At 40.7% G+C, this 15177-nt stretch overlaps 1 protein-coding gene across 3 annotated transcripts in view; it reads left to right on the forward strand.

Moving 5' to 3' along the window:
* The window catches only part of LOC140190482 (uncharacterized), a 66965-nt gene extending 53613 nt beyond the window's left edge, over window positions 1-13352 (forward strand). For all 3 annotated transcript variants that reach the window (XM_072247101.1, XM_072247099.1, XM_072247100.1), the window contains 2 exons: window positions 457-696; window positions 11824-13352. In XM_072247101.1, coding sequence (XP_072103202.1) covers window positions 457-696; window positions 11824-11881 — 298 coding nt within the window. In that variant the 3' untranslated portion in view covers window positions 11882-13352. The remainder of the gene's footprint in view (window positions 1-456; window positions 697-11823) is intronic.
* Window positions 13353-15177: the final 1825 nt, after the last annotated feature.

The raw sequence follows: 15177 nt of genomic DNA on the forward strand, positions 1-15177 counted from the left end.
ATGTATGTTAAGGGGAGGTATCTTTATTGTCGCCAAACAATTGATACTAGAGTGTACAATCATCACAGCGATAATTGATTCTGCGCTTCGCGCTCCCTGGATGACAAATCAATAGTAAATATTAAAAATTTAATTTATAAATCATAAATAGAAAATAGAAAAGGGAAAGAAAGGTAGTATGAAAAAGGGAAAGAAAGGTAGTACGAAAAAAAAACGAAAGGCAGGTCTGGATATTTGGAGGGTACGGCCCAGATCCAGGTCAGGATCCGTTCAGCAGATGAAGTTCACAAGAGATGAAAATCACAAGAGATGTAAAGGGTTTACTGAATGGACTATCATGAGAATGTCTGATAGCCTACACCATTGTGAATTCTGACTCTCTACAGAGTATATCCTTTGTTTTTTTGAATAGGTTTGACCTCTGGTTATTACATGTGATTCTATTCTCTCTCCTAGATTTAACACTGCTCTCAGAAGTGTTCAACCCTTGAAAGCATATGCACCCCACTCTATCTTAGATTTAAAGATTGGGCACAGAGTGAAGATTATCTTGCCAATTGGCAAAATTGGCACAGGTGTGTTAAAGTATATGGGTATGTTGCCTGGTGCACCAGAAGTCTGTTTCGGAGTGGAACTGGAGTTTCCCGAAAATGGCCTACATAATGGGGAGTTTGCAGGGCACTGCTATTTCCACTGGTGAGTAAAGCAATCAGCGAACTTTGTAAATGTGAAAACGTTTTCTATTAGCTTATATTTTCTTCTCACTTTGTTTGCTTTGGCAAGTGTGTTGGCAAATTGTAGGATTATGCTTGTCTCAATCCAGTCTTGTTTTAGTCATTAGCTTCCTCGACTTTGTAATTCACTAACTGTATAGAGTAGCGATTGGAGCAAGGAAAGCTTTACGAATAAGACACTTTAAAGTCTCTTTTAAGTTCAAAGTCCAAAAGTTCTAAGTAAATTTATTATCAAAGTACATATACAATGGGTCACCATGTACAACCCTAGCATTCAATTTCTTATGGGCATTCACAGTAAAGTGCAAGAAACAAGTGCAAGTCCAAGAAATACAAGAAACGCAATAGAATCAATGAAAGACCGCACCCAACAGCACAGACAAACAACCAAGGTGCAAAAGACAAAAAACTGTGCAATTACCAAAAGAGAGAAATAAGTAATAATAATAATACAAATAAATGAGCAACAACAGTCGAGAATATGAGATGAAGAGTTGTTGAAACATAGGTTGAGGGAACAGTTTAGTGTTGGAGTGAGTGAAGCTGTCCCCTTTGGTTCAAGAACTTGATGGTTCACGGGTAATAGCTGTTCGTGAACCTGGTGATGTGTCTGTCCTGAGGCTCGCGTACCTCTGTCCTGATGGCAGCAGCAAGAAGAGAGCATGGCTTGGATGTTGGGGGTCCTTGACGATGCGTGCTGCTATCCTGTGACAGCTCTCTATGTAGATGTGCTCATTGGTGGGGAGGGCTTTACCTGTGATGTGCTGGGTTGTAACTACTACCTTTTGGAGGCTTACCCACTTGAGGACATTGGTGTTTCCATACCAGGCGGTAATGCACCAATGAATATACTCCGCACAACACACCTACAGGAGTTTGTCAAAGTTTTAGACAACATGCTAAATCTTTGCAAACTTCTCAGAAATTAGAGGGGCTAATGCGCGTTCTTCGTTATGGCACTTACGTGCTGGACCCAGGACAGATCTTTTGAAGTGATCACACCAACGAAATTGAAGTTGCTGATGGTCTCCACCTCTGATTCCCTGACGAGGACTGGCTCACGAACCTTTGGTTTCCTCTTTTTGAAGTCAATAATCAGCTCCTTGGTCTTGCTGACATTGAGTATACATTATTAAGAGAATACATAGGGAGTCTAAACTGGCTTTGAGTAGGAGTAATATAGAAAGGACTAGAATATAAAATCAAGGATGTTACGTTGAGATGTTTTAAAGCACTGGTGAGGCCTCACTTGAAGTATTGTGAGCAGTTTTGGGCCCCTTATATCAGAAAGAATGTGCTGAAACCGGAGAGGGTTCAAAGGAGGTTCATGAAAGTAATTCCAGGATTGGATGTCTTGTCATATGAAGAGTGTCTGATGGCTCTGGGCCTGTATTCACTAGAATTCAGAAGAATAAGGGGTGACCTCATTGAAACCTATCAAATGGGGAAAGGCTGTGATAGAGTGGATGTGGAGAGGATGTTTCCCATGGTGGGCGAGTCTAAGACCAGAGGACACAGCCTCAGAATAGAGGGGCATCCCTTTAGAATGGAGATGAGGAAGAATTTCTTTAGCCTGGGAATGGTGAATCTGTGAAATTCTTTGCCACAGGCGGCTGTGGAGGCCAAATCCTTATGTATATTTAAGGCAGAGGCTGATAGATTCTTGATTGGTCAGGGCATGAAGGGATACAGGGAGCGGGGGAGACAGGAAAAATGGATCAGCCATGATGAAATGGCAGAGCAGATGGCCTAATTCTGCTCCTATATCTTATGGCCGTATGGTGTAGGAGGAAGAGGAGTAGTAGGAAGGGTACAAAGGTTGCAATGCCAGATATCTTAGCATATCTCTTTTGTGTTGTACCTAAAGAGTCTATGACTGGTTCACTTCGTAAGCTCTGGGAGAGCGTTGCAACTTATTTTAGGAGATCTGCAAGTGTCATAAATAAATACCAGGAAATTGTCATCTAGCCACAGCTTTGTTGTCAAAGTGATCAAGAAACATCAACTAGATTAATTAAGCTGGTATATTTATGTAAATGTTTAATGTGGTATTATTTATACATTTATTGAGATACGGAAAGGCCCTTCAAGCCATGCTGTCCCAATTGAAAATGAGTATGGGTGAATGTATGTAAGACTCTGTAGTTTATTATTACACACTGTCATCATGTTCTGTGTGTCAGGACAGTTCAGTTAATTGCATTTGAGATAGGAAGAAAGAATGTAAAGTCCTGTTGTTAACTAATATTATTATGTTGACTGTAAAACATGAATGTTCAATTAATGGATGACTAAGGGTACTGGTTTGCATATGCTGTAGTAGCTTTGATCTTGCATTTTTTGCCAGTTTATGTCAGAAACAAGTACAAAACACTGCCTTCTCAAAGCAAGATGTTTCCAATATTCCTGATACAACTGATACCGTTGGAAAATGCAACATTTTGAAATAAGAACATTATAAGGGAACTCTCCTCGTCATTTGAACTAAAATCTAATGTATCAGTGGCATGCTGAAGGGAGGTAAAATAAATTATCTTGAGAAATGAGGAGATAATTTCAGACTCTGAGATGGTATAATATGGACATGAAGAGGACGCACACAAAATGCTGGAGGAGCTCAGCAGGCCAGGCAGCATCAATGGAGAAGAGTAAACATTCTGTTTCAGGCTGAGACCCTTCAGCAGGACTGGAGAAGAGAGATGAGAAGTCAGAGTAAGACGGTAGGGGGAGGGGAGGAAGAAGTACAACGTGGTAGGTGATTGGTGAAACTGGGAAGGGGAAGGGTGAAGTAAATAGCTGGGGAGTTGATTGGTGGAAGAGATACAGGATGGGAGAAGGGGGAATCTGATAGGAAAGGACAGAAGGCCATGGAAGAAGGGGAAGGGGGAGGAGCACCAGAGGGAAGTGATGGGCAAGTAAGGAGATAAATTGAGAGAGGGAAATGGGAATGAGGAATGGTGAGGGGGGTGCCAGGAGGGAGATCAGTGGGAAGGGACAAATCCACTGCCACCAACCTCATAGTTCCCTCACCCTGCACCTCCCGTTCCTACTACCCCACCAGCCTCCACATCCAGCATATACTATAATTCTCCGTAACTACCCCCCTCTCCAATGGGATCCCACCGTCAAGCACATCTTTCCCTCCTCCCACTTTCTGCTTTCTGCAGGGATCGCTCCCTACATGACTCCCTTGTCCATTTATGCCTTCCCACTGATCTCCCTCCTGGCACTTACCCTTGAAAGCGGAACGAGTGCTACACCTGCCCCCACACCTCCTCCCGCACTACCATTCAGGGCCCCAAACAATTCTTCCAGGTGAGGAACACCTTATATTCTGTCTGGGTAGCCTCCAACCTGATGGTATGAACATCAATTTCTTGAACTTCAGGTAATGGCTCACCCCTCTCCCCTTGCCTTTGGCCCATTGAGTCTCTGCCAATCATTTAGCACCTATTTGTATTAATCCTACTCAAAGCCACCTTATACTCCCCACATTCTCATCAGCTCTCCTCAGTTTTTACACTCACCCAAAAGCAAACTACAGTGGCTAATTAATGCACCAAACTGCGTGTCCTTGGGATGTGGACTGCAACAAGAACAACTAGAGGAAGCCCACAAGGTCACCAGGAGAATGTGCAAACTCCACAGAGACAGCATCTATGATCAGAAATAAACATAGTCCGCTTGGTCAGTGAGGCAGCAGCTCTACTAAATGTGCCTCTATGTTGCCATATCTGGATCGGAACGCCTGTGTTAACTTTGTTGTCTAGATTGTCCTCCAGGATAACACTTACAATAAGAAAGCTTGAAGAATTATCTGCCTCAGGCTCAACGTTTATGGGTTGAAACCCTGCATCAGTACTCCTGAAGCCAGGATTCTCCTGACCCACTGATCTCCTCCTGCTTATTGTTGTTCCATATTCCAGCATGTGCAGAGTCTCCTGTGTCTGCAGATCAAACACAGAGTAGTCATTCAGTCATTTTGTTTAAAGATTCATATTTCTACATCTGATAAAAACTGCGCCTTTGTGTCTTTGCTTACGCTTGAGTGCTCAGTGGTGGGTACGGATGCTTTTTTTTGCCGGTGGGGGGAAGGGGGATCGTTGCTTGCTGTCGCTTATGAACGGGAGGGAGGGGAGCTGGGGGGGGGGTGGTACTTTGGGGTTCTAACATTTAACTGTCATTCATTCTTTGGGGGCACTCTTCTGTTTTCATGGATGGTTGTGAAGAAAAAGCATTTCAGGATGTATATTGTATACATTTCTCTGACAGTAAATGTACCTTTGAAAGCTTTGAAACTTACTTAGCTTTATTCTGGTGTTAGACATAATTTCCCATTGGGCCAAAATCTGATGGTTTGTTGGTTTTTGGTAATACTGGAGATAGACTGTGCAAATTAATTGGATTTCTTTTCTCCTTCCTCTCATTTTAGTTGCTCCTCTTGTGGTCTATATGTTTGTCTTTCAGTTAGTGAGGTGAATTTTGTGGTGTATTGCACACTCCCCAAGAAACCTTAAAGTCACAGTAGATATTTTTTTTGAAAGAATGGGATGCTCCCAGAACAATTTTGTTGCTCAGATGCACTTAATAAGATGTACTGGGCTCATGAAAGCATATCCACCCCATTGATTCTTGACAATTTCTAGCATTTCCATTCCTCTTCTTAATTTTGTCTTTATTTTGTGTTGAAGATATTTACTTAATCTGAAAATACCAGTAGGTCAGGCAGGACCTTCAAAGAGAAATAGGATTCAAACTCATGATCAATTGCCTTTCTTCGGAACTGGCAAAATGCGAAAAAAAGGCATGTTTGAAATTACAGAAAACGGAAGTGGTGGAGAGAGCTGGGAAAATCTGTATAGGGTAGAGACAAAATTGTTCAAAGCAACACAAAAGGTGTTGATGTGTCTAAAAGAGGATGATTATTAATCACCAGTGATCTGTTTAATGCAAAATAAAGTGGCATGAATGGGATTACTTTCAATTTCTCATCTTTACAATAGAGAAAAAGTTCCATTGAACAGAAATGGAATCCTGTTCTCAAGATTGTTTGGTGAGAATTCTGAGCCTCACCCAGAAATGAAATGCTTATCATTATTGCATTGTACAGTAATTATCGTGGATTCCAGTTAATCGGGACACACCGGGACCAGTATATTTTGGCTTAATTAAGCAGCTGCCCCAAATTAGCCAAAGTTTCCTGGAAATAGTTCAAAAGATATAAAAAAGACAAACTGCCATTTAACTGAGTAACAGATTTTGTATTTAAATGAAATACAGAATAAATTATAACATTACCAAAACTACCACACTACTATAAAACTATGTATTAGTTTCTAATAGTTATCAACAGAGGAATTCATTCTTTTTTAGCTGACATGTTCTTTTGATTGGCTGTACATGAACAAAATCAGTGCAGACACCTCGTGCTGGTAGAGGATTGCTTTCAAACCTTGCTTTTGAGGGTTGCAGCCCCCTAATCTTCATTTTAATTGTAAGATTCAAGATGATTCTCGATACATTTAAAATTCTTCATATTACTACACCCAGCTGTCGCTGGCATCTCGAAGCTGAATGGTTGGAACCAGAGTGAATAAAACAGCTCTGAATTGTCTTACTGTTTATCACTTGCCAACTAGCAATGACAAAAAGCATTGCTTATTGATCATAGACAGGCAAGTGATGCTATTTAGCAAGCATGGTGTTGTGTCTAATAGCCATATGACATGCATGTGATGGACGCTAGTTAGAAAAAGTTCAGCAACAGTCTCCTGCCCCAATTAAGCGGCATAGTGTCCCAAATAAACAAAGGGAATCCTGGCTATTTTCTCAATTTTTTTCGTTCTTTTAGAATTGGCCCAAATAAGCGACTGCCCTAAATAACTCATAGCCCAATTAACCAGAATCGGTCCTTCCAATGTAAAAAAGAACCTTTTGAATTTCCTTCGTTACTGTCGGGTCTAAAATTGAAAAGCATTTCATTAGTTTTAAAGTGTTTAGGTAGATCTTGAAGCTATGTTGGTACTATAACATTGGAATATTTTCCTTTCTCTTTTTCTCTTTCTCTCTTACTCTTCCTATGTTATTCCTATCCTTACATTTCCTTCCTCTCACAATTTAGCACTATTTTATTTCTCTTTAGATAGTTACTGTGGTTTGTTTTTGTTTGACCTTTTACTGTTGCAGAACTTCCCAGGATTGCCAGTCCTTAGCCAATTATAGAATACAAGGGTAGGGTGGTTGGACCTCAGTGAAGAGCTCTATAGTAATCTCCGTTCTCACTGTGGATTATCATTAAAAGATCATATGCACTGATATACCCTTAGAAAATATATAAATATGCTCATTGAAATGATAGTGCCCGCAGGACTTCACCATTCTGCCTGACTCTTTTACTAAGGTGCACAGCAAACCAAATCAAAATGCCTCCCTGATCAATCTTGCTAAATAAGACAGTACCTTGAGTACCACATTTAAGCAAAAGGTAGCACCCAACTCAGAGTATAAATTTGACGAGTGCATGTAATTCCATCATTAAGATCTACCTCAATGGCTGAATGATAGGGTGATGCAGTTGTGGGAAGACCAGGTCTGCACTAATGTTGGAGGAACCCTTAAGTTGAAGGCCACCGAGTATTGCACGTGGGCAGTTAGACGTGTGTGCGATAGGGTTAGAGGCTGAGCAGCTTGACAATCAAAATCAGTTGCTTAATGGTGGTCCCTACCTGCTGGAGCTCCCTACCTACTGCTGCAACAATGATGCGAAGGGTGGAGAACTGCTGGTAGCAATGGTCTCATGAGAAACTAGTTCAAGGAACCCAGGGCATGATCAGCATGTACCGTTTTGGTCATGTGATTTACTTGTGGGGATTTTCATAGTGTATGCTCCTAGGCAGCAAGCAGGGTATCAGCTCAACAGAGATTTTAACCTCTGCTCTTGTTAGATGGCAATTTGGGTAAAGTACTGAAGATGTAATAAAATGGCAGCTCTTGTGGCTAAAGAGAGGACCTAGCATTAAAGAGCAGAACGGATGGATGAAATACGTAACTGCTTTGCGAGGAATTATCACACCAGGATCTATCATCTTTGAGAACTTAAAAATTCAACAGAGCCTTTCTCATGGAGAAATTAATTGTATATTGCATAGAAATGGTAACACAGAAGTTGGTTGCTTGTATTTATCTTCTGCAGGAGCAGTTGTCCAAATCCCTTGGAGAGTTCTTTTTTTACATCCCTTTATCAGTTCAATCAGATTTATTCTTCATATTAGGGGTTTTGGTGAGTAGGGATGTAGAGAAAACCAAAAATTAGTGAAATGTTCATGCATTCGCCCACCTGGAACCCCACTGTGTTCATTTAGCACTCCTTTTTAATATTACTTCTCTTCAGAATTCAAAGAAAGGTCCTTGGGTTGTTTTCAGGTTTTGATAAATATAGATGTGCTGTAATGTTTCACTCCTGCCCTTTCTTTTGTCGAACAGAGTATTATTCAATAACTGGATTTCAAAATATTCTTCCTGCAACTGAAACTGTCTGTCATTTGCTCAGAATCCACTGTGCCAGGAACTTCATTCACAACAATGAACTACAGGATAGTAGTTCATAGCTTCAAGACTTAACAAAATCTATATCCAGTAAAGTGCTTTTGAACTTTAGGTATTCAAAACGGGTTAAGTTTGTTACTCAGAGAGTGGTGGATTCCTGGAATGCACTGCCTGGTGTGGTGGTAGGGGCAAATACATTATGGGCTTTTAAGAACACTTAGATAGACACATGGATGTCAGAAAGATGGGGGGGTGGGTACTTTGACATTGTGTAGGGTTTCGGCACAAAACGTCAACTGTAATTTTTTCTATAGATGCTGCCTGGCCTGCTGAGTTCCTCCAGCATTTTGTGTGTCCAGCATCTGCAGATTTTCTCTTGTTTGTGTAGGTAGGGTTTTTTTTTGATTTTCTTTTTGGTTGGTTTGGCACAACATTTTAGGCCGAAGGGCCTGTTACTGTGCTGTACTGTTTTATGTTCTATATTCTTATACTGCTTTAATAGAAGAGGGTCAGCTGTTAATTTGTGAGTAGACTTACTGCAATGAGCTAAAAAAAATCTCATAGGATCATAACAATGGGAAATAAAATAAATAAGATGCTTTCATAGATATGCCATCATCTTCCATTTTGTTTCCAATACTACTTGGGGCAACTCACTGAGGTGAGGACAAAGCCATGGTCCTCTGTTTAGGAGCAATGTGGCTCTGATTCCTTTGCTTAAGGTTTTGTAACTATTATATTTTTAACAAAATAAAAATAAAGCAGTGGATTAAAGAAACAAATCATACTTTTAGCAAAACAGACCACTCCAGAAAAATGCAGTGAAACTTAAGGTCATATGATGAGTTCATGAATCTGAAATGCAGCTCCGTTTGTATGTTCCTGAAAAAATACATTCACATCATCAAAAGGCACTTGCAAAAATAATTGGCACCTTACATATAGCCACACCAAAGAGAAACTAACATGGTGAGTATATACCATTTTTGGAATTATTCTTGAGAAAACATTATCAGAATGCAGAAAACCATTGGATACAGCCTCAGAATGGAGGGACATCCCTATACAATAGAGATAGGGAGGAATTTCTGAACCCAGGGGGTAATGAATCTGTGGAATTCATTGCCACAGACTGCTGTCATTAAGTATATTTAAAACAAAGGTTGGTAGATTCTTGATTAGTAGTAGTAGAGCTACTAGGAAGGTTACGGGGAAGAGACAGGAAAATGCTGTTGAGAGGCATAATAAATCAGCTATGGTAGAATGGTAGACCAGGGTTGATGGACTGAATGGCCTAGTTCTGCTCCTATGTCTATGTATATCTATGGCCTCATAGTGTAAAACCCCTTTGGTTCAGGGACCAATCCTGTCTATATCCTGTGGACAAAGATTTTTTAAAGATATGATCTAAAGGAAACCTAAACTTTTGCCTAAATATTTCTTAAAAGTACATAAGAAATTTTTACCTTCTGCTGACATTGAGAAGCAAACGAGTATACCCATAGCCCTGCTATTAGCACCATGGGCAAAGAAGCATAATCTGCCTCTAACTACCACTAACAGTCAGAACTATTCCATTTTGTTCCACCCATCCCTCCCACACTTTTTCCATGGTTGAAAATTAATTTTTTCTCTCTCTCCCATTTCTGATGACGGGTCTCGGACCTGAGGGGTGAACCCCTGTTTCTCTTTCCACAGATGTTGCCTGGCCTGTTGCATGCTTCCAACATTTTCTGTTTTAAGTCAAGCTCTTGCTGCTGGTAGTGGGCTTTCTCTTCATGTTGGTAGGTAATGATCTCCCTGTGCCAGAACAACATCCAGCAAGGAATTTTAAGTGAGCAGCACCAAACTTGGCATGTTTACTGTCAGCCTTGTTTGCAGTCCTTCAGCTCTCCAGGCAACACCTAGTTAGTGCCTAGAGAGTACTTTTCAATACCCAGAACTGTCACTGACTTCATGAGTGTTATCATCATCTCTGTCTAGAGCTTGAGTCAACTTGGCCTTTTCTCCTTGGAGCGACGGGGGATGAGAGGTGACCAGATGGAGGTGTATAAGATGATGAGGAGCATTGATCGTGTGGATAGTCAGGGGCTTTTTCCCAGGGCTGAAATGGCTAACACGAGGGGTCATAGTTTCAAGGTGCCTGGAAATGGGTACAGAGGGGATGTCAGGGGTAAGTTTTTCACACAGAGCGTGTGGGTGCGTGGAATGCACTGCCGATGGAGGTGGTGGAGGCAGATACAATAGGGTCTTTTAAGGGACACTTAGTGCATGGAGCTTAGAAAAATAGAAGGCTATGCGGTAGGGAAATTCTAGGCAGTTTCCAAAGCAGGTTACATGGTCGGCACAACATTGTGGGCCGAAGGGCCTTCAATGTGTTGTAGATTTCTATGTTCTAATCTCTTAATGAATAAATTAAATATGCTGCTAAAAAAATCATGATTACATAAGGGACTGCAGATAGAACATAGAACATTGAACATTACAGTACAGTGCAGGTCCCTCTGCCCATGACATTGCGCTGGCCTTAAAACCTACTCCAGGACCAACCTAACCCTTCCCTCTCCCATAGCCTTCTATCATTCATGCGTCTATCGAAGAGTCTCTTAAATATCCCTAATGTATTTGCCTCTACCAGTAACCCTGGCAGCACGTTCCACGCACCCACCACTCTCTGCGTGAAAATCATTGGCTCTTGCCTTCCTCCGATCACCTTAAAATTATGCCTTGTCATCTTAGCCATTTCTGCTCAAGGAAGAAGTCCCCAGAAGTGCCTCTTATCATCTCGTGCACACAAGATAGAATGTGAACTTGTTATAGAGTCAGATAGGACTGATGTAGGCCCTTCAGTACACAAAGTCCATGTTGAACATCAAACATTCATCCCCACTAATCCTCCACTATTCCACTTTACTGTCCCTGCAACTCCATCAATGACCTCCAGATACTACCAGTCACCTACACAATAGGAGCAATTAGGGTTCCAACCTGCATGTCTCCTCCCACAATCCAAAGATGTACTGGTTAGCAGGCTAATTGGTCATTGTAAATTGTCCTGTAATTAGGCTAGTGTTAAAATAGGTGGGCTGCGGGGCAAAAAGGAATTGCTCCTCGCTGTATCGCTAAATAAATAAATAAATAAACATGTCTTTGCAATGTGGGAGGAATCAGAGGACCCAGAAAAAGCCCATACAGTCATGGGGAAAGTGTGAAATCTCGTTACTGGTAATACTGGTGGTCAGCATTGAACCAAGATCACTGGAACTGTAAGACAGAAAATCTACTAAATGATGCTGCTTTTTGTGTTAAGAAATTTCTCCCTCCTGCCTTTTCAGTTCATGGTAGCTCAAGCTGAATCAGCATCTTATCTTCTCATATTTTATTATCGAAAAAAATGATTAATGGACTTTAGGTCTGCAAAAACAGATTAAGAAAACCAATTCTGCCATGTACACACCCTGTTAATTGCAATTCTTTTTTCTTATACTGAAATGAATGATTTATATATTCTGACCAATTCCTTTGTTTTGTTTTGTCCAAGCAGCAAGCCCAGCCAAGGCATTTTTGTCAACTTTAGCAAAATATTGATGATCCTCGAGTGAAGATGGTTAATTAAAAGGAAAAGGATTCTACCTATTTAGGTATCAGAAGGAACATTACATCAGTAACGATAAAAAGAATCCAGCCACTGTCCAATTCAAGTGATGAGATGTGGTGACCAACTCTGCAAAGTGCTCCTGAACCATTTTTCATATTGGTTCCATGAATTCCAACTTCCTTTATAACAGGGGACGTATCTGTTTGTACTTGTTTTTAAAAATCAACTCTGGTATGTTGCCTCCACTGTTAACGAGTGTGTAGCTTCTAAGTTGATAGTACTGTCTACTTCTGACTTTTCCTTTGGAATGTATCTTAGTTCAAAATCTTATGCATAGTACACAGTGTGGGATTGCGACTTCATCTCACACATAAGGGCTCAGCACTGCTTTGTCAGAATACACTTTAATTTGACCAGATTGACAGTATTTCCAGCTTCTGCAGACTTTCTTGTGTTTTTTTTTGTCTGTTTTTAATACTTTATTCTCAAAAAACAATAAAATCAACAAGAACATACAAGCTCAGACGTGTAAAAATAAAATAAGCAAACAAAAAAGAAAAAAGGGGACATAACATTAGAGGGATGTCTGTTGTACAGAGTGCTCAAAAATGCTAAGCATTAAGTCTTGAATGAGGGCTGTGAGAGATTAGCTGGGGGAAATTGTTCATCTGCCCCTGGCTTCGTCTAGGTAGGCAAGAAATGGATCCCAGATAGCCAGAAATTTTATAATTGAATTGGTTCAATTCTTGAGAACTCAGATTGGTTCTCAAGAATCTGAGTCTCTCCATCTGTATGACTGAGATCATGTCAGCCATCCACCTCCGGAAGGAAGAGGGAGAGGGTGATTTCCATTCCCTCAAAATAAGTCTTTTGTTTTGGTGACAATCATCCCCAGTATCAGAGACTGTTGTACGGCTGCAGGAAAGCATAAAGTGGACTGTGACGTTTCTTCAAAGGAAGCCTACCCTGAAGAAGCTTAAATCTTCCTTTCGATGGGAGTTCAGTGAGACCCTCTCTCACTGCTCCCCCTCTGTGATGTCTGCTGCCCTCCGACTCTTCAACCATGTGCTCACTCAGACTCACTATGACAGCCATGTCCCTTTCTCCTATGGTCCACTCTCCTCTCCTATCAGATTCTTTCTTCCCCAGCCCTTAATCTTTCCCACCCACCTGGCTTCGAACTAGCCTCTTTCCCCCAGCTTTTTATTCTGGCATCCCATTTCCATCTCAGTCCCGAAGAAGGGTCTCAGCCTGAAATGTCTACTGTTTATTCTTTTCCATAAATACTGTCTGCTCTGCTGAGTTCCTTCAGTGTTCTGTGTGTGTTGCTTTGGAGTATGGTGACTTTAGTGACAGGATAAAGTGAATGGTGGTTTTGTAGTGTAGATCCAACTGATGGATGAAGTTACCAGCCTGGTGCATCAGAAGAATTTCATAGAGTGAACCAAAGTTATCTTGCAAGAGAAAATTTGCAAATAATATTTTCCTCTGTCTGCAAAGTGTTTCATAGTCAACAATTTATGTACATTTTGAATATTAATATTAATGTAGTTTTCCAGGAGGCTGTAACAATTCTCTGACATTTACTTCTCCCTCTTTTTGGTCCTAATTTATATTTCACGCGATATAGGCAGTTGCTCTAACTTCAGTCCTGTTAACCAAAAGTGATAGTCGTATTACGACAATAATGGGATGGGAACCTAAGAACAATGGAAGCAGGGGCACATGTGAACCGATTGGCCCCTGGAGTCTGCATCACCATCTAATAAAATCATGACCAACCTAATATCATTTACCCATTCTCCTCGATTCCCCAGTGAAGAAGAAATGCATCTCCAAAACTCGTGCAAAAACAATGCTAATTCAGCAGCATATAGAACAACCAGCCTAACCATTTCAATGCAGACAGTTGGGATGTTTGTGCAGCTCTGTGGAATAGCTACTTGCACTTCCTGTACAAACTTACCTGAGTCACTGGGGAAATTCATAGCCCGGAAGGGAAGCTGCGCGCAGTTGTTCCTTAAAGAATGTGAGAAGCTTGTAAAAGGGCAGATTCCACAGTGCTGCAGTCAGATCTGATGTGTGGAATTCATGGCACAGCAACCAGTTATTCAGGCTATTAAATTCCCCTCATTGTCTATGCTCAATGTAAAAGTATTTCCACCTCAGAATTCTCAAGCCTCAAATTTTACCAACATATTCTTGTTTTCTTATTCTTCCTTTTATATTTATTCTGCTGATTCTAGTACCATTCACAAGTTTGACATTCTAATCACTATGGACATATCTCCTGAATCCCATATTGATTTTTTATATATGTGGCCTTTAGTCTTATGCTACTACCTTGCACGCATGCGCTCTTCAATTTGCTATAGGTCTTATCAGGGTATGGCTTACTCACCTCTTGCTGGAAGAAATATTCCACTATTTGATCTTTTCAGATATGTGCAACTTTGTATTGATGCTATTATTCCAGTAATGTCTTGCACCAAATCATAGAACAGTATAGTACGGGAACAGGCCATTCGGTCCACAATGCTGTGCTGAACCAGCTAAAAAGCAAATCAAAATACCCAAACACTAATCCCTCCTACCTACACCATGTCCACATCCATCCAACTTCCTTACATCCATGTGCCTATCTAAATGTCTCTTAAAAAGCTTCCATATATTTGCCTCTACCATCATACCAGGCAGCAGATTCCAGGTATCCATAACTCTTGGAGTAAAAAAGTTATCCCTCACATCCCCTTTGAACCTATCCCCTCTCACCTTCAATGCATGCCCTCTGGTATTAGACATTTCAACCCTGGGAAACAGATACTCTCTGTCCACTCTTATTATGCCTCTCATAATTTTACAAACCTCTACCAGATCTCCCCTCAGCCTCCAACGCTCCAGAGAAAACAGCCAAGTTTATCCAGCCTCTTGTGATAGCTCATGCCTTCTAAACCGGACAGCATCTTGGAAAACGTCTTCTGCACCCTCTCCAAAGCCTCAACACCTTCCTATACATACAAATCCTTTATATATTATAGATAGATACTTTATTGATCGCAAAGGAAACTAGTGTCACAGTAGCATTAAGGTGTACAGATATGCAAATATTAGAAGAATTACAGTAAATCTACCCTTTATAGTTCTATAAGTATTCTTCAAATGAAGTGAATAGTATGGTTTGATTTTATTTTGAATCACTTTATTAAGTTCTGAAACAAATTTTAATGATTTTTGTCTGTACCCTTTGTTTCTCTATCCCCTTAAGATTTTATTGAGGATCTATGGCCTTTATTCTTCCTG

The sequence above is a fragment of the Mobula birostris genome, chromosome 30 (assembly GCF_030028105.1).
Source record: "Mobula birostris isolate sMobBir1 chromosome 30, sMobBir1.hap1, whole genome shotgun sequence".
NCBI classification, from domain to species: Eukaryota; Metazoa; Chordata; class Chondrichthyes; order Myliobatiformes; family Myliobatidae; genus Mobula; species Mobula birostris.